This window comes from Patagioenas fasciata, chromosome 12, assembly GCF_037038585.1.
Source record: "Patagioenas fasciata isolate bPatFas1 chromosome 12, bPatFas1.hap1, whole genome shotgun sequence".
NCBI classification, from domain to species: domain Eukaryota; kingdom Metazoa; phylum Chordata; class Aves; order Columbiformes; family Columbidae; genus Patagioenas; species Patagioenas fasciata.
Window position 1 is genome coordinate 6,532,630 of NC_092531.1, and position 22,219 is coordinate 6,554,848.

The following is a 22,219-nucleotide window of genomic DNA, read 5'->3' on the forward strand; positions in this document are numbered from 1 at the left end:
TTTCCAATTAGGAAATGTGACTAATTTTTGCATTTGATTAAATTTTCCAGACACCTTTAATTTCTGGAGTGCTGCATCCTCCCTCCCCTCTCCTTCACACACATCACTAGAAAAGTAAGGGAGCTTTGCAGCTTTCCTGACATGCAGAACTGAGATGCTAGCTCAGGAGGGGACTTCTATATGACCCCTTTGGACTCTAAGAACCTGGGAATGCCACCTGAGAACCTACAAACATTGGAGACCGAACATCTGGGGAATGGCACTTCAAATCCTGGCCTGAGTGGTAATGAACATGAAATCTCCCATCTGACAGGTTTGTGGCAGAGTAGGTGTGGGAATAATGGGAGTTTTTGGCCCAATTTCACATTAACAGAGCAGCTGACACTGGTTATCTTAATATATCTGCACTGTGTCGTACCCAAGGTAGCACGGGCTAAGCCAGCCCTGGAGCCACAACAATTAATATCACTTTGGTACAGTGTTGTGCTTGGGTTAATTAGCTGTGCTTAAATGAGGGGTGGAGCGGGGCTAATCAGCAAGGGCATGTTGCCAGGGTAATGTGATTATATCGCACCTAGGACCCCAGCTAGGAGCTCTGCACCGAATTCCCTGTGCACCTTCATTTGGAGGCAGTTCAGAACACGAACTGCATAGTAAAACAGCCTGAAATCAGACTTTGGGCCCCCACAGCACCCTGCAGCAGTGAGCACCACACTTTATAATTACATATGATTTAAAAAATCACTCCTTAAATCTGTTGCCTATTAAGACTCCCTACTGCTAGTCTCCAAAAAAGGGCAGGGACTGCCTAAGCCCAGAAGACAGATCCTCAGCTCAGTGTAGTAGGCAATGTCTCACTTCCCCTCTAGCAAACGCTGCTCTAACATCTGCTTTGTCATCCAACAGAGATTGAACATTCCAGTTGTCATGTTTCAGCCTTCACAATTACTAAACTTTCCCCAATTAATCTTTCTTGAATTCAAGCTGATAACAGAAGGGCTGAAATGTTGATAGTTGGCCAGTAAAGTGCTTTTTTGCTTGGACAGCCAGCCCATGGGATAAAACTGTGGCAAGAAGGACTGTGCTGATGGCTAAGCATGGTTGTTTTAGGAACCAAGAGCCGATGTCACTAGTGCTTCTGTAGGATTTATAAAGTGATTAGAGTTACCTGCTCGCCCCCTTGCCACTGTGCTGCAGCAGGTGCTTCTTCATAATACTGACAAATGAACATGCAAGTGTCAACCCAGTTTCAACACATATTTTAGGAACTAGAGGCACTGAATGGATTGTTCAGGAGGAAGGAGGAGCTGTGGAATGGATGTGGAGCACAGAGAGCCTGAGCGAATGCCAGTGTAGCAGACAGATCTCGAGGAGAGATGAGGCTCTGGAAGGAGAGATTACAGCTTTACTGGGCTCTGTGGTGCTGACAGCAGCAATTCCTACCTCTCATCAGTCATTCTTCCGTGTGTACCTGGCAAGATAAGGCGGGAGAGCTGAGGCTCTCTGCGGGATGCCCAGCACTGCCTGCATCCTGCTGGGATGGGAGAGCGAAGCCCAGAGTCTCTGCTTTGTTCCAGGGAGCATGGCTGCAGATAATCACCACTCCCCAAAGCCTTGAGGTTACCGAGTCTGCTGGGGAGGATGAGTGGGTGTGTGTGGTGACTTGACATAAATATTAATCCAGGATTAGAGAAAGAAATTAACAGGGGAACCTGCAAAAACCACGCAAATAACTTGCATATCAGCCTAGTTTATCCAGCTTCTGGGTAGGAACACTCTTTCTCTCTCGTGAGCCAGAGTTACTGCAGGCTGTAGGGTAATTTTGCAGTCAATTATGAACTTATATGTTATGACTTGAGCCAATCCAAGAATAGGTGCGAAGGGCCCTGGGCCTCTGCTCTTGCTTCTGGACTTCTTCCCCCAGCACCCTGCACTCTGGCACTCACCAGACTACAGTAAAATAATCCAACCTGCTAACCTGGCACAAAACTAACTCAGAATAAGGAAATCAGTGCAGTAAAGGTCTGAGGAGTATGAAAGGTGGTACACAAGAGTGAAGAACAGCAGCAGGGAGCACTGGGTGAGAACAGATCCGTGAGGCTTCCCCTCCGCTCAGAGCTGTCAGATCAATTAATTTATAACACGGAACTGCACAACGTGACTTCGGGAAATTTTTCTATTTGAATCCTTGTAGTAATATTGACTCACATGTAAGCAATAGAAATGCGCCTTGGGTGCAAAGATATTTTGGAGTTAGACACCAGACCGAGGGCAAGAGAGAAGAGTCAGGTCCTGATCCTGCCGTTGACTCTCTCTGTGAGCACGGGCAAGTAATGTAGGGTATAACACTCTCAGTAATGCAAGACGGGACAGACAGGTCCCTCCTAACTTTGCCTCTGGGACTGGAAATAAAACAGTCACTTCAGAGTACCAGATCTAAAGAGCTGTTCTGATGCAGAGCTTTTTAAGTGAGGCTCAGAGGGAGACTGACACAATGGTTGTGCCACTGACAGTGCCTGAGCTGGTGTGAATGCTCTGAGCCACATGGGACCCTCCACTAGTACTCAGAAACCTTAGCACTACGCTGTCTCAGAGAGTGCACCTTCTCTCTCCAAATTCTCCAGGCCTCCTTCCACCCTACTGATTCTACACGGCTTCCCTGCCTTGCAAAAACCAGCAGAGCATGAAGTCAGATGCTACAGGAGGAGATCTGGAGAGGACAGGGATTGAATATCCAAGTGTTCAATAAATCCACCCCCAAGCGAGACAAGCCTGCTGCTGAAGCCAACAGACAACACATCTTGGCTTTTATTCCTCTTCTCAAAAGCCCTGTTTGTACAAGTGAAGAACAAGTTGGTTTGGCAGAGATCTGGACAATCCGAGACTTCCCCACAAACTTACTCCTGAACGTCGTCCTGACGGTTACACAAAGCAAAGCCTGTCAGTACAGTTCCTGCCCGGGTATTTTGTTATTTCTGCTATTCCTCTCACTCCCCGCTGTCTCCCCTTTCTTTGGTTGCTCCCAGAACAGCTGCTAAAGTCTCTGTAGCCTGAGCCTCTGCTGAGCCCTGTTTGCAGCCCAAAGCTGTACTCAGCAGAGGTCTCTAAACTACTGTCGGCTTCTACCAATCGACCTCCAAACTTGTTGAGATTCTTTGCTTATAATATGCTTCAACAGACACATTGTCCCCTGAGGACCGAACTAAATTGAGTTGCAGGGCTGCAAATCACAAAGCAGCCTCATTTTAATCATGCCTATTCAAGTGCTAAGGAATGCAGAGAGTAAATACATATTTGTTTTGAGACCATCATTTGTCCCATTTGCAAGAGGAATATGAACGTACTCAATCCCTGAGGCTTTATTCCCAGGAGAATACCTTGGGAAATGAACCTGCTATAACACTACAGATGAAATACACCCTTTGTTAAACCCTCTACCCACTGCTTTTGACACAAAGCTTTTCTCCTGGATCTGTTAACCCTCTCACTCACATCTCCACATTCTAAGGAGGCTTTAACATTTCACACTTCTGCCACCTCTGCCACCGTCCCTGTTGGCTACCGGTGACTGATTTCCCTGAGCACTGACTGGAGTCCAACTTCCAGGGTCAAGTTCTGCCCTTGCCAGGGGACCTGGTTTGGGAAAAAAAATCACCGTGTCCAGTCCTGCAGATGTAAACTTGGCTGCAGCTCGGCTGGCCAGGTGGCTGGATGTGCAAATCAAGTCCTTGACTTCTCTGCCACTTCAAACACATTTGAATAAGGGCTCTGCACACACAGATTCGATCAGCTTGCGCTCCTAGTGCTGCAGTGTCCTTCTCTTTGGCATGCCTTGCTCTCAATTAGCATTAGTCCAGCCAGTGTGTTACACAGTGGTAAAACTCTATACAAAGCCCAGGGCTCTAGTTGCATCCCAGTCCTCCAAACTTCTTCTCCTGGGCTTCTTCCATCTTTTATCTCTAGCTGTGGTTTGAGATCTTCCCTATTCTCAAAGCATGATTCCACTTCTGATTTTTCACTCTCTGGCCTACTGCAAGGTCTTTCTGCAGCTCAGCGTTGTCATCTCCATGTCTCAAACCTGTTCCTAGGCCATCTAACAAATCCTTTCTCCTATCTTCCGGCCCCTAAACTTAAAATTCATCTAGCCACAGTTTACCCACTTGAACAGCTACCCTTTCACCTAACAGCACCTGGTAGAATCAGAACAGGGCTAGCACCTAATTCTTCCTCTTTTTAATCTTCAGATCAAATGCAGGCCTACAGGTTGAACCAGAGGTTGAAGACAGAAGTTTTTGCCTGTCTGTGTCCTAGAGGGAAAAGTATCATTGCGCCAGCAGCCCCTTTGCTTGAGATAACTAAATGTCATTGTGCAGACAGCAACACACTGACGGCATGGAAAGAGGGAAGGAATCGATGCAGTTCCAGGAGTTCCTCCTTATTGCCTGAATCATGGTGACTGACCCTGTTTGCCCCTTAGCATCGTATAAATTCACAGCATCGCCTTGAACCCACGACCACCAGTTCCTGCCAGTGCAGTGGTAACCCGATCAGTTGTGACACTTCTGTCTGTGCCCTACATTATGTAATTCAACAACCCTGCAATTAATTTGATAGGTACCTGGGGAACCTGTTCGGTGCTCCTGAGCTTTGATCTGTGCTTTGGAGTTTGTTACGTAGTCTCACTCACGAACACCAAAATAAATAATCTGGACAGTTTTAAAAAAAGTACTTGCGAAACAAAAGCTGCACATTCTGGAATGTACACTTGGGATTTGAAACAAGATCTGGGAAAGTAAAAAGTGTTTTACAACTTTAGATACCAGTGACATTGATAATGTTGATCTAAAAAGACAGCTTGCCCTATTATTATTCATCTAATCTTGCATCTACTTCCTCCTAAGGGTCTGCTTGGGTGAATAGATGGGTATGAATACCCAATAAACAAAGACACGGCACCTTTGGCCTCTCGCGTGGGTCACTCACAGCTCTGGCTTCCTCCAGCCAGTGTATAAACCACCCCTGGCTCACAGAAGGGTTGCAAAGCCCAGTCCTTACCTTCTCCTGGTACTGACGCCGTGAGGAATCCAGCGACTGGATGAGGGCTGTGGCGTGGCCGATGAACATGGCATAGCAGGTGGCGCCGACAATCATGCTCAGCATGGTGAGCCACACGTCGGACATGCCCACGGGCGCCTGCTGCCCGTACCCGATGCACAGCATGTGACTCATGGCCTTGAACAGCGCGTAGGAATACTGCTTCCCCCAGGAGTCGTTCTGGAGAGGCAGACAGACAGACAGACAAAGCTTTAGCAGTGGGACAAGACATTCTCCGAGCTGAACACATTTCAGAAAAAGAATACCTAACATTAGACCCGAAACTCCATGTTTAAGGCATCTCTATATCTTAAATACGCAATTCAATTCTTTGATGGCTTGGAAGGGCTGGGCACCCTCGGTTTAAAAACAAAAAACTCAAATTTAGCCAGCTGACATCAACTGACTTTGGCCAGGGTTCCTGCAGATTACATGTACTCTTTCCAGCAAAACTTTCCAGAAAAGAAGCCAGCCAGTCTGACACACTGGTAACCTGGGATAAACTGAGATGATGCATTGGGGTGTTTTCAGAATGACCCACGTGTGGGAGAAGGAACTGAAGCAAATGATTACTCCCCTGGGAAATGGACTTGAAGGGAGCTGGCTGAGCCAGATTGCCAGCAGCAAGATCTTAGAGTGGGGAAAATCACTCCCCAGCAATTTAGGAAATGGTCAGGATCTCTGGTCATTACCTGAAGAGATGGGAAGGGCAGAAAATTAAGAGGACAATGCCCAGACAGCAAGTTCTTCTTGGTGTTAAACAGGGTGGGCTTTTGGGGTTGTTTTTTTGCTCTTTTTATTTTTTTTTCAGGGAGCTGAGAAAACTACAGATGGTCTTGGAGAGATGCAACAAGCCACTGTGAGAAGCCAGCTGAAGTCAACGGCTTCTGGACACCCTGTGCTCTCCCACTGCAACTATCACAAGATGCACCTCAGCAATTACATCATGGGATAGGGAGAAAAAAAAGCATAAGTTTCATGATTATTCTGATTAGCCTGAGTTCATGGAACAGCTCAAGGTACATTTACTATCCTGTGAGTATTATATGCTGGTAAGTCCTTGCCACAAAATCTTGTAAAGTAAATGCACTGTCATCACACACTGCTGTTACAAGGTATGTGAAAAAATACCTCTGCGACAGTGACATCCATTGCAGCACATAACCTGTACATTCATCTGTCATCTTTCTGTTCCTAGGAAGGTGTTAACATTATGGATATAGCTGTGCAGATACATACACCACGGCAACTTAGAAGGCCATCGTACAGAACGTCTGGTTTGTGGCTTGTCAGACAGACAATACTCTTGTGAGCTCCACTCAGAGAGATGCAGCAGCCCCAGCAGCAGTGACTGGTCATGCTGGGAGCTCTCGAGTTTACCGGGCACCTCCTTGGAGGGATCTAATCACAATCAGGTGGATGGTTGATGACCTCTCTGCAAACAGTGTCACTAATGTTGATGGAAAATTTCAGTAAGTTTACAAGTAGTAAAGAGAAACTGTTGCTGTTTGTGAGCCGTGGCAAAGAGCTGGAACGTCTGGAGGGTGTTAATGCTCGGTTAGGAGGTGAGCACATGGACAAAGATGGGATACTGTTACTCTGGCCGTATTCGGTTACATTATGCAAGACAGGCCTGATTCATGCTGCAACGAGAAGGGCAAAGCAACAGAAGTGACGAGGAAGCAGACATAGGAGAAGCGGCACATTCACAGCCCAAGAAGAGACTGGTCCCCACTGGCGCCAGCCTGTCTGGGCTCACCTCCCCAACAAAGCAGGCACCTGTTCCCCTCCTGCACTGGAAAAAACTACCCTTGATCAACAGACAAGAGACAATGTGGCTATTGGTGCCTATCCTTGGTTATGCAGTTATCTTGTGTGTGAGGAGCTGCAGCTCAAACTGGAGACAGCTGCGGGTGAAGGCAAAAAGCATTTGCACTTCACTGCCTGTGCAGGGCAGCAGGAAGGATCCGACCACAGGGGCTGCCCGAGGCGTAAGCACCGAAGCAGCAAATCTGCCCCTCAGCCTCACCCAGGGCTGTATGTGGCTCCCAGAGTCCTGGCCAAAGAAGGATGGGGGGGGGGGGGGGGCTATTTTTCCACCATCCAGGTTCTGTGTAACATTGCAGACCGCCTTCTGATCTGGGAAGGCATCTCAAGCAGCCCACACACCTCACACAGGCACCCCTGCATCATCACTGTTAATGCTTCCAGGAGCCACAGTCCCTTTCCCTCAGCCCTGTGGTACTTGCAGTCACAAAGGCAATATGTCTGGCACTTACAGAACAGCAAATGCTGTGAACTCCATGGCTTTAGCCCATCTCTTGTCCATGTGAAGCAGGGAAGTCGTCATCCTGAGACAACAGGCAGCAGTAGTCACTCTTGACCAACCTTTGCTTAAAATAATGCATCACCCATAAAGGTGGGCAGTGCATTCACAGCTTTACTGGAGCAGTGTCCTGTCCCATCCTTTCCTTGCTAGATTAATTCCTTTCCCATGCAGGCGCTTCTCAAAGGCCACTGCAGAAATGCTGCTGCCTTCAGAGTTCAGTGTGGCAGCAGTTAAATAGGGCAATGCATCTCCATAACAGAATGGAGAACAGCGATAAAAGAAATACCAAGGTGAAATTCAAAAGGGAATTTTGGGAGACAGAACAAGAATAGCTGAGCTGGAATTTGATATATCAGGAAACTGGCTGCCAGAGTCTTTAATGGCCACAAATGATCAGAGCTTAAGAGGAGCATATGGTATCAGGCAGGTTCAAGTTTTAGAAGCCATTTTTCCAGCAACTTGCTGTTTAGGAGGAGGCTTGCCAGCGTTTTGTAGGAATTAGTCATCCAAAACCACGACGTCCAACATGACTGTGCCTCCATAGCCTGCAGAAACACTCCTGGCTCCCTGGGAACTCTGCACTTAGGAGTCACAACCCCAATGCCATCAGCAGCAGGGCTCCCCGGGAGGCCAGCCTGCTTCGTGCCAGACCCAGAGTGCTGAGTAATGACAGACCGAGGGGCGAGAGCTGGAGCAAAACACAGAGCGTTTGAAAACATCCTGAGCAATGCGGTCTGCTGGGAGAGGAGAGCAAGGACTGCTGCAAGAGAGGCACTTCCATAAGAGGAAACATTTCCAATCAAGTACCTGTAGGACACAAACTCTGAGCCCTCTGAGCATCTGTAAAGAGCACTGGTCTATGGGATGACTCTTTGCTTACAGGTCTCAGTATATGTGTAGTTTTTAGGCCTGCAGTACTTTAAGCCAGACCAGTAGAAGTGGTTCCAAATGTACTGTGGACACCGGCTTAATGGCATCACGGTGCCTTATCCTGATACAGCTTGTTTCCCTAAGAGCCATACCCCTATACTCAACATACGTCAGTCCCCACAATGGGAGGGTTGTACTTCTCCATATACACTGGAGTGGCCAAAATGGTCCATTAGGGTAGGTAAATAAGGCCTTAAACTGCAGAAAGAAAATAACTCCGTGTTAACCAGACCTCAAAGCAAGCTAAAATGGAGCTACAGATCTGTGCTTGAACACAGTCAAGAGGGATGTTATTTCAGCCACATCCCAGGCACTAAGAGCATTTGCAAAAGGGAGTTAAAGCCACTTTGAAGTGGTTTCTCACACTAGCTTGTTTTTAACATCCACACTGGCAGGACCATAAGAGCTTCTCTGGGATTAGTGTCTGGACTGTAATGCCTCTGTTCAGATCCATCCTTGAATACTCGGAGACATGTTCCTAGAACTCTTCAAAGGTAATGTTCTGCAGGACTTTACAGAAGCACCTAAAGAAACAGTACGGTGTCTTGTAGGATGTTCTGGGTCTGACATATATGTGAGTGCACCTGGTTGAACCCTCACAGGAGAAGACTTGACAGAGAGGAGTAAGGACACAGAGAAGTACTGGCAAATTCTTGAGGTAGGGGCACGATGAGCACAATGTTATGCCTGATTTATGCCACTAACATTTCACAGTATTAAGGAGCTGTCTGTAGTGAAAGGCTGTATTTCAGTCCTGTGAACTCCAGCGTTTGTGGGAACAGTGATCTTATCTGGCCAGAAGTTGTTTCTTGAGGTTTGCTACCGCACACCACTCACACCAAGCTGTGAAATAAAGCCTCTGAACATCACTGCCCTTCCGTGGACAACACTGTAGCTGCTGGGCAGGGAAAACAGACCTTCTCATCCAATTTAGAGGAAGGGAATAGGGGGACAAGAAATGGAGATGATGGGTCAGACTTCACATTGGACAGAACCTGCCTGTTCTGGGCTTATTTCGAAGAAAAGCTTTGCACGGCCTTTATATACCAGAAGAGAAGATTTCTCAGGACTCTGAGTACACCAGTATGATTTAATTGCCCCAGTCAGCCCATGCCCCCATGGCTCCTGGAGCTCCATTTCAGCTCAGGCCTGGGCATTCAGGCCTAGCTTGAGTTGGTTGTACCTCTGCCCAGTCTTGGGCCCTGAACATCTGTTTAACTTTGTTTCCAGCCTTGCCTCTGATCCCATCTCCTGCTGCTTCCCCCTGGACTCCCTGGGAGGACTGAGCCATAGTTGGTGAGGGCACTGCCTGTGCAAGTGCCACCCTTGGCTCCTGGCTCATTTCCCATGGTGAAGCAGCCCTACTAGATTTTGCAAAACATGAGAATCTACTACACAGCTTCCAACTTGAGGTATTCTGTGATATGGCTGCTGGATGTGGATATGAGGGATCTGAAGGACCAGGAGCTTGGGGGTGGTTAGGAATCACACGGGACATCTGAATTCCACAACACACGCTGCATCAGTTTCTCTTCCTCCTTTCTATCAGCAACACCACCAGAATGTGTTGGGTGGCAGGGAGGGGGGTATAAGCTCAAAAGGAAAGCTCCTGTCTCTCTTTGGGTAGAAGAGAAGATGATTAGTATTTCCTATGCAAGGTCGCTGCATTTGACATGAGGATATTTGCCTTCTCTGCAGGGTTTATCAGTTCAGCACAATACCCAAGGGAGGGAGCCACATGTTTCCAGCAGCTTTTGGGTCTCAGGAGAGCTCAGATTCTTTTGATGAGAAGCTGCCAGGAAAGGGTCTTGGGGAGATGCTCTGCAGCTGACTCACTAGCGTTTCTCTTCTTAATAATGTGCCCTGTAGGGAAGCTAATGCTGAAGCCCATGAGATTGAGACTGAGCAATTAATACTGAAAACATCCTTCCCTACCATTTCAGAGCCAGCTCAGAAAGAAGTCCTACAGAGACTCCTTTGACAATTGCTAAAGATGAAACACAGAGCATGTGGAAAACACCAAGATGAATTGGACCCGGGGATTTATCGAGCCTGCGATATGATTTTGGCAACAGCAGACCCTTCACAGGTCCCCTGGAAGAAGATCAAACCTTTAGGAAGGAGATGAGAGGTGATGAATCTTCTTTCCCTGCTGCATCAGAATCAGAGCCGGTTTTATGAACTGCCAAGTAGCTGGGTGGGAAACTCCGGAGCGGTGGAAAAGCAGCACCAGCATACTCAAGGAGAAAGCCTCCAAAGCATTTGGCACCTCACTCTCTGCTTCCCTTGGCTGTAGCAGCTCCAGAACATTCCTTTCTTTCCTACAGTGGTTCCATCCCAGCTTTTTGGCTCCTGTGTGCAATCGGGGCAGTCATGCACCAAGGATATTTATCTCCTCAGAACTGTGACCAGGTCAGTACAGAATGTCCCCAAATCCAGCCTAGTGACTCTGTCACAGACAGATGCCACCCTGGCCTCCCAACCCTGTCCATCACAGCTCTCCAACAGAGCCATTCCGGAAACTACCAGCAAGATCTTGGCACCAAAGTCTGCGAACAGCCCAAACCACCGTTTTATTCTTGTTTCCTGACTCAGTGGCCTCTAATATTACTTCGGTATAAACACTATGTAAATTTTTGCACTAATCACGCCATCCACATCCATTGCTGGTCCCACTAACACATCTAGAAATCTTCTCAGGAGATTAGAGGACAGAACCTTACTGTGAAAAGAAACTATCTTATTCCGGAACTAATTATTCTCTTTGTTAAATATTCTAAAACCAAGCTATTTTGGGGCTGGCATATTCCTGTACAGCTTCTGGAGCTGAAGTGGGGCATATAATCATCTCTCGAGTTCTTCATCCCAGTTTCATGAAGCTCCATTTCTGAGACAGTCACTGAGATAATACATATTTTTTTTTCCCACTTTTATTAAGTGGAAAAAGTGAAGGTGATTTAGCTGCAGAGGAGAAGCAGAAAAAAAATCACACAAGGCAAGTTTAATTCCCAGCTTCACAGGCTCTCAAGGCTGGAAGACAATTACTGCAGCGTGAGTCTTTGCCTGGTAAAGCTCTGCTCTGTATAGAAACTTTCTACCCTGCCTGTCCTGAAGACTCTGCTGAGCCCTCCTGCCTGTGGGATGCATCTTTCCCCCCGCCTTTATTTCTCTGTCCTGTCTTCTGCCACCTTTCAAGAAAGTACCTGGGGAAGGAGAACAACTCTCGGAGCCCCCCATCTGACTCGCCTGGAATCACACCGAACTGAGCTGGGAACTGAACCCAGGTGCTGTGCTTTCAGTCAGTGCTCCAGCCATGCGATTATTCTTCTCCTCGTCAGGCATGTCCGCCATTGCTGGTTCTGTGAAGGCTCTTCATGCACCAGTTACCAGTAGACCTGGTTGTTTTGACTCTTCATGTCACTCTGCAGCTTGTGTTGCAGCTTCCATCTGAGTGTGTAACTCTGCAGTCCTGGCTTTCACCTCTTCCCCCAGGGTCAGATGGGAAAAGCAAAAGAAGTTGGTTGCCATCAGACAGGAGTCTCCATCCAAGTGTTAAGGTAAAGGAAACACGACTCAAACCTGCTGCTCTGAAGCTGTCCTGCAAGGCCACCATGGCCAAGCCACTTCATGGGATGAGGATGATTTCTGTGTGCACCTCTGAGCTCTCCAGGATGAAAAGCCCTATGTCCTTTTGAACCCGAATAGCACAAGATCAATGGGGCCCTGATCTTTCATTGCTCCTGCCATATAAATAATAAAAAGGCAGCATGGGGGAAGATAAGGCAGCTGCTACATGGGTTGTTCTTCTGCTGTAGATAAATAAAGGACTCTAGTCTCCAGAACTGTCAGTCTGGCGCCTTTCAACAGCAGGCAGTGAATGATTATTGCAGAGGGAAGAAATGAATAAATAAACACCAAACAGGCGACTTTTTCGTGGATGCTCACTCTTCTCAGGCATGGGTAGCATGTGCCCACAGCTCTGCATGTGGGAGGCACGGGAAGTTGGCAGTTCTTTTATACATTTTACGTTTGTTCTGTTCTGCCCCAGTGCCTGATTATATATTTTTTTTAAGAAGAAATTGGCTGGGGGAATCTGGAGGTTAAGAGCTGCAATAAGAGGCAATTTTTTAAGCTTTGTCAGTTTTTGCTGCCTAATCAACTGGACATTGTCCCTTTGAATAAAAGATCCTGAATTCTCAGCGAGATGGCTGAAAGGTACCGTGAACTCCCCGTGCATCTACCATATGGTACAAATCTCCCCCACAGTAAATAGCAGAGTGAGCAGCACAGCTTGGGACGTTATTGGGAAGTCTGGCAAAGGGAGGTTGAACTGTGGCTTGGCAGAATGTTTCATCCCACTCTAATGGGATATTATGCAGCTCCCTGGGGTGAAGTGTGGGTGATCCACCCTTCAATTTCCCTTGGGATCAGCAATGGGAAATACAGATCAGCCCCAGCCATGGCTCTAGGACCCCCCTCTGCCTCCTGCCTTTGGCTCACGATGCCCAAACCCCAGAAGAAAAGCTTCCACTCTTGCTCTTTGCTGTCTCCTGCCAGGAGAGGGAGCCTGGCTCCTGCCTTCTGCTTTAGGCAGGCTCTGATGGGGCTGGTTCCTGCTCTGCGTCCCTGAGACTGTCTCATTGCACAGACTGCCTAAAAGGAGCCCCCATGCCCACAAAACGTTCCTTGGCATGATCTAGCAGCCAAAAGAAGGATCCTTCCTATCACGGGTCCCTAGCATTTGAAACATGGTACTCCATGGAAATCCAGACCAACACATACAAGATTTGGAGAAATTGTCTGTGGCAAGGTAGGGAAACTTGGTGATTGTGACAGAACATCAAGGTGCATACCTTGAATTTGAATTCAAGGTTTTCTTTAAAGAATGCCATGAAGTAGCCAAACTATTACAAAGAAACCTCGTAAATTTTGAGCTGCAGAAAATATCTCATACCATCTGTGGATGGGAACCTCTGCATGAACCCTGATTGGGTGCTTAAGAGGTACTGTTTTGGAACAAAGCAGTTCTTTAATTCCCTTCTCACTAATGTCAAATAAATCTATACGACGTATTTGAATGGTGGTCTTTCCAAATGATCTTAATGTTACAAACATACCTGCTGCCTCCTAGTGGTTGCCCTCGCTTTTCAGCCTCTGCCTGTGGAAAGTCCTAGTGCTTTTTTGTATCTTTCAATCTAATTTTTTGTGGTTATCTTATTTCCTTTTAATGCTATTCAAGCTTAAATGATGTACACTCCCTACAGTTTTCACTCATTTTTTGCCGAACCAAGAACCTCTAAGGTAGCTGTTCCTGGCTGAGGCAGAGGCATGAATAAGAGGAAGAAACCCCAGGCACATTGAGTCCAGACATACAAAACTTCACCCATATAATTGTGGGTGGTGTGGCAGAATATATACAGGGATCCCACCTGAACACACTGCTGGATAGTGGAGAAATGCCCTAAAAGGACGTGGGTTTAGATGGGAAGCTGGAGGGTGCCACGTTAGCGCTGGGAGATCAATGCCATGATCGAGGGCTTGGGTTCAGGCCAGGCACTTACCACCATGCGGTTGAGGGACACCCAGCAGTCATCAGGGAAGTCCTGCAGCATGGGCACGAGGAACTGGAGGCAGCCGTCCCAGTGACACAACAGCAGCATCATCCCAATCAGGTTCACAATCCGCACCACCGCGCTGGCCAGATCGTAGGTCATGTGGAAGATCTGCAGGGGCCAAGAGGGAGCGGATTAGATGGCAGGTCCCCAAACGACCAACCCAATATAATTAGATGCAGTATCAGGGTCAAGAACCTTGCTAAAGTAGCAGAAAAGGCTGCATCAGCTCAGCTCAGGTCAATCACAGCATGCAAGCAGAACCAGCTGAAAAATAGATTAAAAACCAAAACACAAAATCATAGTCATTCATCCTTTCTGCCCTCTGATTTTGCCTTCTAATTTATATTAAAAGCTCTGTAACTGATTTTATAAGATAGGTTGGTTGCAAATATTTCTGGAACACCAGCCACTCCTCAGAAATAAACTCTATCATTACATCTTTTTGACTGCAATGCCCTTCTTTGATTTCTGCTCTTGCTGAATGTGTGCTAGGCACTGACCCATGGTGGAAGCTGTCTTTGTACTGCACAACAGATGCAGTCCCTGCAAATATCAAATGCAAGAAAGAATGGCCTCAAACTCAGCAGAGACTTCTAGAAGAAGATCTGAATCAACCATTTTCTTGTTTTTCTTGTATTCTGCAGCTATATCACTTCCAGTCTTACATGCAGGTGTGCAAGGAAAAGAGAAACGAGGCAGAGCTGTAAACAGTTCTTAGCAAAGAAGCCCAGAAACCTGGAAACGGGGCAGGTGCAACCACATCTCTGCAGTCAGTTCTCTAATGCAAATGGAGTTTAAGGCCACGTTGTCTTTAGTACTAGCCATACCAGGGCACGCTGAGAAACCCAGGTAACCTATTATCAAAGCCGCACATATGATCAAGAATTGCTTGCTGGACACTTATTTTTTTCCCTATGGTTGGTGTGTTTTGGAGTTTTGGGGGTGCTTGTCGTTTTATGGCCAGCTTTGTGATGACAGCTAGACACACAGGGGATGCTGGCGCCTGCTCTACTGAACCACATATCGACCCAGGCTTGGATTTCCCTTCCGTACAACGTGCCACAGTGAAGAGAGCTGGGCTCTGGTGAGTGTGGTTCAGCACAGAGCCCACCTCCTGGCCTCTTTTGCCATTAACACAGTTCATGAAGAGACGAGACCTTCAACCCATCACTGGACAGTGGTTCGGATCCAGTAAGGACCAGTCCTCACGGTGTGCTGGCTTCCAGCTAAAGAAGTTGACCGTATCACCCTGAAAACAGAGACCCCAAACACATCTGGCATCCTCTCCCACATGGTGCTGTGTCACCATGGCAATCTGTGACAGAGATGGGAGGGCCAGAGGCCTATCAGGCATGTCCCAGCCCTGCCAATGTGTCCTGCCCTAGAGCTTCACCTGGAGAAACATTAATCACATCTCCCCACACGCAGTCTTGCCATTTCTGGGAGAGGAAGAGTGAACTATTTGGACTGCTGTGTGTGAATGAAGCGGAATGAGCTCAGCCTTCTCGGGAGGCACATCCAGCCCGGATGGTTTGCAGCCCAGCCCGCAGTCTGGTGACACAACATTCTGGTTGGATTGAATGGAAGGGAACAAAAAGCAGGGGAATGGGAGGAAGTAAACAAGAGCACTGTGAAGCAGATGGGGCTGCATGTCCCAGCTCTATTCCTGCATTAACTATCCACTCTTTGGATTGAAAATAAACCTGTAAAGAAAACTCTCTGATGAGGCACCAGGCAGGGGGCCAAAAGGCACAGAGACACTGACACAGGCTTAGAGAAGACAGCGGTTCGCTGCAACAGGGACTGAAACCGCAGAGAGCAGCACATCTAGCACAACCTGAGTGCTGAACACCTATGTACTCGTCATATCTGCCCAGACCAGGGATCAGCCTGCCCGGCTCCCATTGCAAGTCAGTTCAAGCAGCTAAAAAGACAGAAAACTTTTGTTATAAAATAAAGGAATCCTGGTTTGTCGGTTTAGCTGAATTGGCTCATCACTCTGCTGTCAGAGCTAACCATTCAATTTGAATTTCTGTTTCCCCACCTAATCGGGATGCCACGAGGTCGTACGCGTTGAGAGATGCCAACATGCTCAACTCAGACCGGGAGGGAGCCAGAGAAGGACGCTGGAAACGACGAGGACGAATGATTTGGTTAACTGCTTCTAAAGCCCATTATGTCCACCGCATCCAAGATGCACATAGAGTCCACAGTGTCACCTGGTGTGAGAAGGGTCATTCTAGCGATATTTCTGGGCTGAAAATAAGAAAATATCCAAAGTACCACATGAAAGGCTGTTCTAGGAAATCTGACTTTCAATGCTGACTCAATATGAAAGCTGAGCACATAATTCCTAAAGAATAATTCCTACTGGTTTCATCATTTTTTTTTTTCCCCATTGCAGAAATGATCATTCTCATTTAGATAACCCAAAGCGAATCCAGCCTATCTGAGCGACAGCCACGGGCTATGCTTTTAACAAAGCCAGAGCAGTAGTTTGCAGAAGGATCACTGAATGGATCTTTTGTATCGCCAGGGTTTTACTGTGCTAATGACTTTTCCTCTCCCATCTATGTGTGTTTTTTAAAGAGCTGCAGCCCTCCTGCAACCCAGTGAACTGCAGCCAGGGACAGGGATTTAGGAACTGGTGGACTCAGCGTCTTTGGACCTTGAGATCTAACCTGTCATTAGAGCCACTGGATGGAAACACACATCCAGAGGGTATGCCATCTGATTTGTGGCACTTATTTACCCGAGGAGATGCACTAATCACACACAGGAATTCCTGTTTCTCTCTGCTGCCCATAAAGTAAGCCTAGATAATGAACTCCAACTGTAAATGTCTGAAGTGCAGGTGAGACAAATCCTATTTCAAATGCCAGTTACAGGAGTTACCAGCTTTGGCCCACTCCTTGGAATACATTTGCATTCACATGCAAGAGAAAAATAAGAAACACTGACTGTGTGGCACACAGGAACTACTGAGAAGAAGCTCCTCGTGTAAATGGGTGGCTGTGCTGCAGGAATATTAACTCCATTGGTGTGCTGGAGAGTGTCTAAGTCAGAGTTGCAGTGCCCTTAAGCAGTCTGGAGCTCACCAGGGAGACAGGGAAGAAATATTCGAGAATAGCTGGGCCACAAGCAGAGGAATGTGGATGGTGAATGGAACATCTCTGGTTCTCATCATTAACACTCAGGGCTTTCTTGTTGTGTTGTAACACAATCCAGGCTGGGTCTCAGAGCTTCTTCTGCCCCTGGGACTGCTTGTGCTTTCTGGCTTTCTGCTGCCTCTGATTGGGAAAAGGGGAGCGAGGAGAAGGACAAAGCACGGATTCACGCTTAAAGGTACCTCTTTCCAAGGGTATTACATGATAGAGCTAATATCCCTGTTTCTTGACTGTCCAAAACAACCTGTGTCTTCAGTTACAAAGCTGGCTCTTGCAATGCTTGCAATGCTTTCTGAAAGAACAGCTTGGGAAAGTGAGAGCACCAAAACTTTCCTCAACAAAGTCATCTCTACTTAAAAAGCTCCATCTTGGAAATCTGGCTAATACAGAACAAGCTATCGGGATCCCATCGGTATGAATCTGAAATCTTGTCAGCCCCAAACGGCTCCGTACAGTTGTGTGCTGCAGCAGGATTCCTCCAGCCTGCTCACTTGGGTTGGAAGAAATCAAGGACACCTTGGAGAAGTGGGGATCCAGCTCTGGCAGTGAAACAAGGGCTTTGCCTGAAGTCCAAGTCGTATGTTTAATTAGGCGCGTTGTTTTCTGTTGGCACACATCTCAGTGTGGCTACCCACACCAATGGGTCACCAGAATTTCTCAGCTCTTTGAAAGCCATGGTGCATCAGTATTCCTGTAGCACTTCCAAGCTAAGAGAGCCTGCAGGTCCTGAGCCAGTGCTGGTGTCTGTATCCTCGCTATGGTTAATAAACAACTGTGATAAAGCCCCTGTGGATAATCCAGTAGCTATGACACTATTCCAGCTTCACAGAAAGCGAGGAATTGACTCTTAATTTATGGCTTCAAAAAACCAAAGACCTTAAAAGGAAACACAAATGTCAAAAAAGAATCAAAACAGTGTCATATGTTATTCTGAGTGCTCTAGTCACAGCTAAGGTTGTTCTGCTGTAAGGAAATACCTATTTACTTATATTTCGAAGAGTGTTTGTGAACTATGGGGGAGAAAGTTGAGATGTCTTTCATCCTTCCTTTCTTGGCCTTTGTAGATAACAACAGAGGTAAAAATACATTTTCCTCATAGAGGCATTAGCTGCCTTTTCAAACCCCAGTGCTAATCTCTTGATATACTGGGGATAGGTGGTTGCTGTGCAGAGCTTTTCTGAGCCTAAAATACTGTTAGATTACTCTAGGGTGGTTGTACTAAGTCCCCGCATCATGGCTGGGCCTCGTCCTGTTTAGTTCCAAGAACTGACTGGACAATAGTTTAAGCTCTTACTCATTCTGGCCAATGTGCAAACTAAAGGCAGCTCATTACAAAACCTGGGGGTTTTCTCCTTTAGGGATCACAAATCAGCGCAAATTCTAGTGGCAAGGGCCAAAACGTCACCTTCTCCACACTCAGCAAGTCTTGACTGACACAACCCACATAAGAGGATAAGGGTTTGGGAGCCTTGGCGTGCAGCTCCGTCCTGGGAGGCTGGAGCGAGGGGAAAGACAAACAACACGTGGAGCTCACAGGATGGGGCTTCCCCAGGAGGAAAAATCCTCTCCAGGCACACACAGCATTATGCACATTAAAGCACCGAAGCGTGGAAGCTCTAGCATACACAAGGCTCACACAGAGCCAAAAGCCTCGAGCAACTCAGACACTGTGAGGACACACACAAGAAAGCCGAGTTGAGAGAGAAAGGGCAGCTCCCCAAGAAATCCAGCCTGTTGAGGAAACCCGCACTGCTGGGAAACAATGTTTCAGCAAAGCAAAACAAAACATCTGAGTTGCTCTTTCTCTCTCCTTGATGCTGCAAGGAGAAATGCATCAACAACTCCTTTACTTGCTCCTTCCTCGCCCTCCCCAACTTTCTATTCATTCTTGCAGTGATTTCATGCTTAAGCTGTGCCAAAACATAAACTAATTTTACTACAAAAGGTTTGTCGTCTTGAGTAACTCACCAGGACACACATCTGGTTGTTTTGGAAGAAGCGACAAAATGCTGCTAATGCTGCTCTTGCCACTAAAACATACAAACTCTGAATTTCTGAGGCAACTGTTGCTCAGGCTGGCCTGCTGAAAAGGGGTTTAGTTAAGGAAGAAAAATTACGTAAAGGACAGCAGTTTGGGCTTATTTACAACTCCAGAGTGTACTGGGAAGCAGGAGTCCCTTACGAAGGATCAGCTTTGGGTCAGACAGCTTTGCGCCGTGCTCATCACCATGTGTTTGGCAGAACGGCGCAATGGTACGAGAGGGAAAGAGGGAGCTTTGAGATCCAGATTGTATTGGGACAACGCTGAAAGCACCAGCCAGCACAGAGCAGATGGGCTGGAGATGGGAAATCATCTGTGCCGCACAGATACATCTGCAAGCAGCGTGCAGAAGCAGGGATGCGCTCGACAGTTTGAGACGGTGTGAGATTCGGTTTTGCCTGCTTTTTGCTGTGCCAGCAAGGAAAAATAGAGCCAGAAGATCAAGTTTTAGATGAAGGCCAGAGTTTGGGGTTGATTCTCTTTTTATGCTTGCTTGGCACCACATGACATAATCAATGTCAGCAGAGTTGCTGATGCTGCCTTGAGTCAGTGCGAGAGGAGATTCGGGTCTGTGATTCATTAGGTTTAACGCTCACGGGGGAACATATTATGAAGTTTGCTTGTCTCAGAGCTGCCTGGAACAGCGAGTTTGAGAGAAGTGCACCAAGTGCCAGGTGTTAAGAGAGATACCCAAGTAGATTTTACACTTAAAATACAATAATCCTTTGTGCTGCTGTGGCAGATTTCATCTGAAGGTCTCAAGGGGCTCGGCTGACATTAATCTGGTATGCTTCAATATCTCCAGTGAATGTGTGATCTCCACTATTCTAGATGGGCAAAATGAGGCATATAAAAGAGAAAAGCCACTTCCCAGAGGTTGCAGAGAAAGCCGAGAGCAAAGTTTGGAGTCAAATCTAGGGATGCCAGCTTTGATCTCCTGCTCTAACCACTGCCCGTGTATTTTGTCGACCAACTGGAGCCCAAGCAGGTCCCCTTGACGGTCAGAAACAGTCACTTCAGCGTCAGGAAAAGCTGCAGTGTGTATGTGCACATGGGGCAGGGAGAAGTGATCTTGCAGCAGCCTGGTGCTGTTAAAGCTCTGCCAGAACACGACGCAAGGCTCTGCCTCCTCCCAAGGTGATCTAACTCTTCTTGCCTTCTCCCTCAGAGACTTGTGTCTGTTGGAAAGTATTCACAGCAGAGAAAGGTGAAATAGCAGGACTAATTAGCACTGAGAAAGCTGGCGTAAACGGCAGATGTTGATAGATATATATAAACCCCAAAGATCCCGCCACCACCATGTGTTCTGCCTCTTGCACTCTCAGAGTGGAGGTTGTCAAGACAACAGCCCCATTTCTCCTCCCCATGCCACCATTCCCAGCCTCGACTTTAATCTTCAGCATTTTAAGAACTTTCGTCACCACGGCAACACGCCACAGACTTTTAAAAATATTTTCTAGCACAACTCGAGCGACTGTCTTTCCTGCATCGTTTTCTTTAAATCTCTAGGGAAAAATGTTCAGGGTTGGATTCTGCCTGCACTGAGCCGAGCTGGGAGCCTCCCATGGGTGCTAGTGAGGAGGGACAGGAGCTGGCCAGTGCCACCAGCACACAGGGACAACGGCATTGTCACCTCCCAGGGGATGTGTCCCACAACAGCGACGCAAGGACTGAGGCCAGGGTTTTTTTATGAACCTCTATAACTTTGGAGGATGCACCCATTTGCTTTTCAATGGGGCTTATGTTCCCATACGCCTACCGCTCAGGTTTGCAGCAGTATCTCTTGATATAGTTAAATGCTTTTGGAGAAAAGAAAATCAAGCCCCCAGAGCTGTAAGTAGGTTAGGTGTCTCGCTCTCTGTGGGAATTAGATATCTTACCTCCCTAGGCTTTTTTTTTTTTATAAATCTCTCGTGGCTCTTATCTGCATCTTTGGGAATTGTAGCTCTTACGAGAGGCTGGCAATGAATCACTTCTGGAAATAGGTCACAGGCTTTTTTGGAAGTTTAAGAATGACCACAGTCATCAGGCAAAAGGTCTGTCTAGCTCAGTAGCTATACATAGATACACCTAGGGAAAGAAATATCTGGGAGGTTGAGAGGAAAGGAAGCATGAACACCTGAGAAGGAGACAAGAAATGTAACTGGTTTGAAACTGGGCGTTAGGAAAACATGGGTAGCACAGGGTAAGAGGTGACACCTGTCACAGCCTGGGCATGGCATCGAGGAGCTCAGAGTGGGGGGAGAGGCTGGACCAGACCGGGCGCAGGTATCGAGCAGCAAGATGAGGTAACTGCTGGATGAGTCAGACCATGGAGGTGAGTCCAGGCTGCAGACTGTGTCAGAAGGACCTCGGTTGTGGTCTGATCAAAAATTCACTGAGTTAAGGGGGAAAACACCCCCTGAGCGCACTGAGCTACCAGGGACAAAGTCAGTTAAAACAGTTAGGATGGATAAGTAATGAAACAAAGCACTCATGGCAACATTGATCAGGTTATGCTATTACCTAGGTCAGTGACACCCTTTCCCTTGGAGCACAGATCTATTTTCAGTAAGTGAATTACAAATTCATATAAATAGGTGTTCTGAGGAAGGGGATCCCCATCTTCTTTCCTCCCAGCAGCAACACCAGGTGTGAGAGCTGGGCCCTGTCACATACTGTTGTGAAGCTGTTTGCCTTCCACTGAGGGATGGCTTTACCATAGTTCAAAGATTCCTGATTAAGGGGTAGGAGTTAAAAAACAGTAATTACATTATAGAACACCTTCTGGGACAGTTTGGTCCAGGGAGGAAATGCTGCCAGGTAGGTAAGACACAAATATCCCAGAAAGACATCAGTATCGTGTAATCCTCTGGGCCAGGAACTTGGCAGGATATTAAATGCATGCCTAAATAAATAAATGGCTGACTAAAAACAACTTTTAAAAAATCTGTTTATATTCTTCCTTTTCAGTGCTTAAAAAACCCTGAGGAATAAATCTTACCTGTAAGCAGATTAATGTATAGCTGTTGTTTTGGAATCCATCGTATGCCCCACTGAAACA

The 22,219-nt window shown here is 47.1% G+C and overlaps 1 protein-coding gene across 1 annotated transcript in view; it reads right to left on the bottom strand.

The window, feature by feature from the left end:
* Nucleotides 1-22,219, bottom strand: part of HCN4 (hyperpolarization activated cyclic nucleotide gated potassium channel 4) — a 95,699-nt gene that overhangs the window by 25,451 nt on the left and 48,029 nt on the right. Inside the window, exons 3-4 of the mRNA XM_065847474.2 lie at nt 13,915-14,076; nt 5,056-5,274 (exon numbers count right to left, since the gene is read on the bottom strand). Of these exons, the coding sequence (XP_065703546.1) occupies nt 5,056-5,274; nt 13,915-14,076 (381 nt within the window). The remainder of the gene's footprint in view (nt 1-5,055; nt 5,275-13,914; nt 14,077-22,219) is intronic.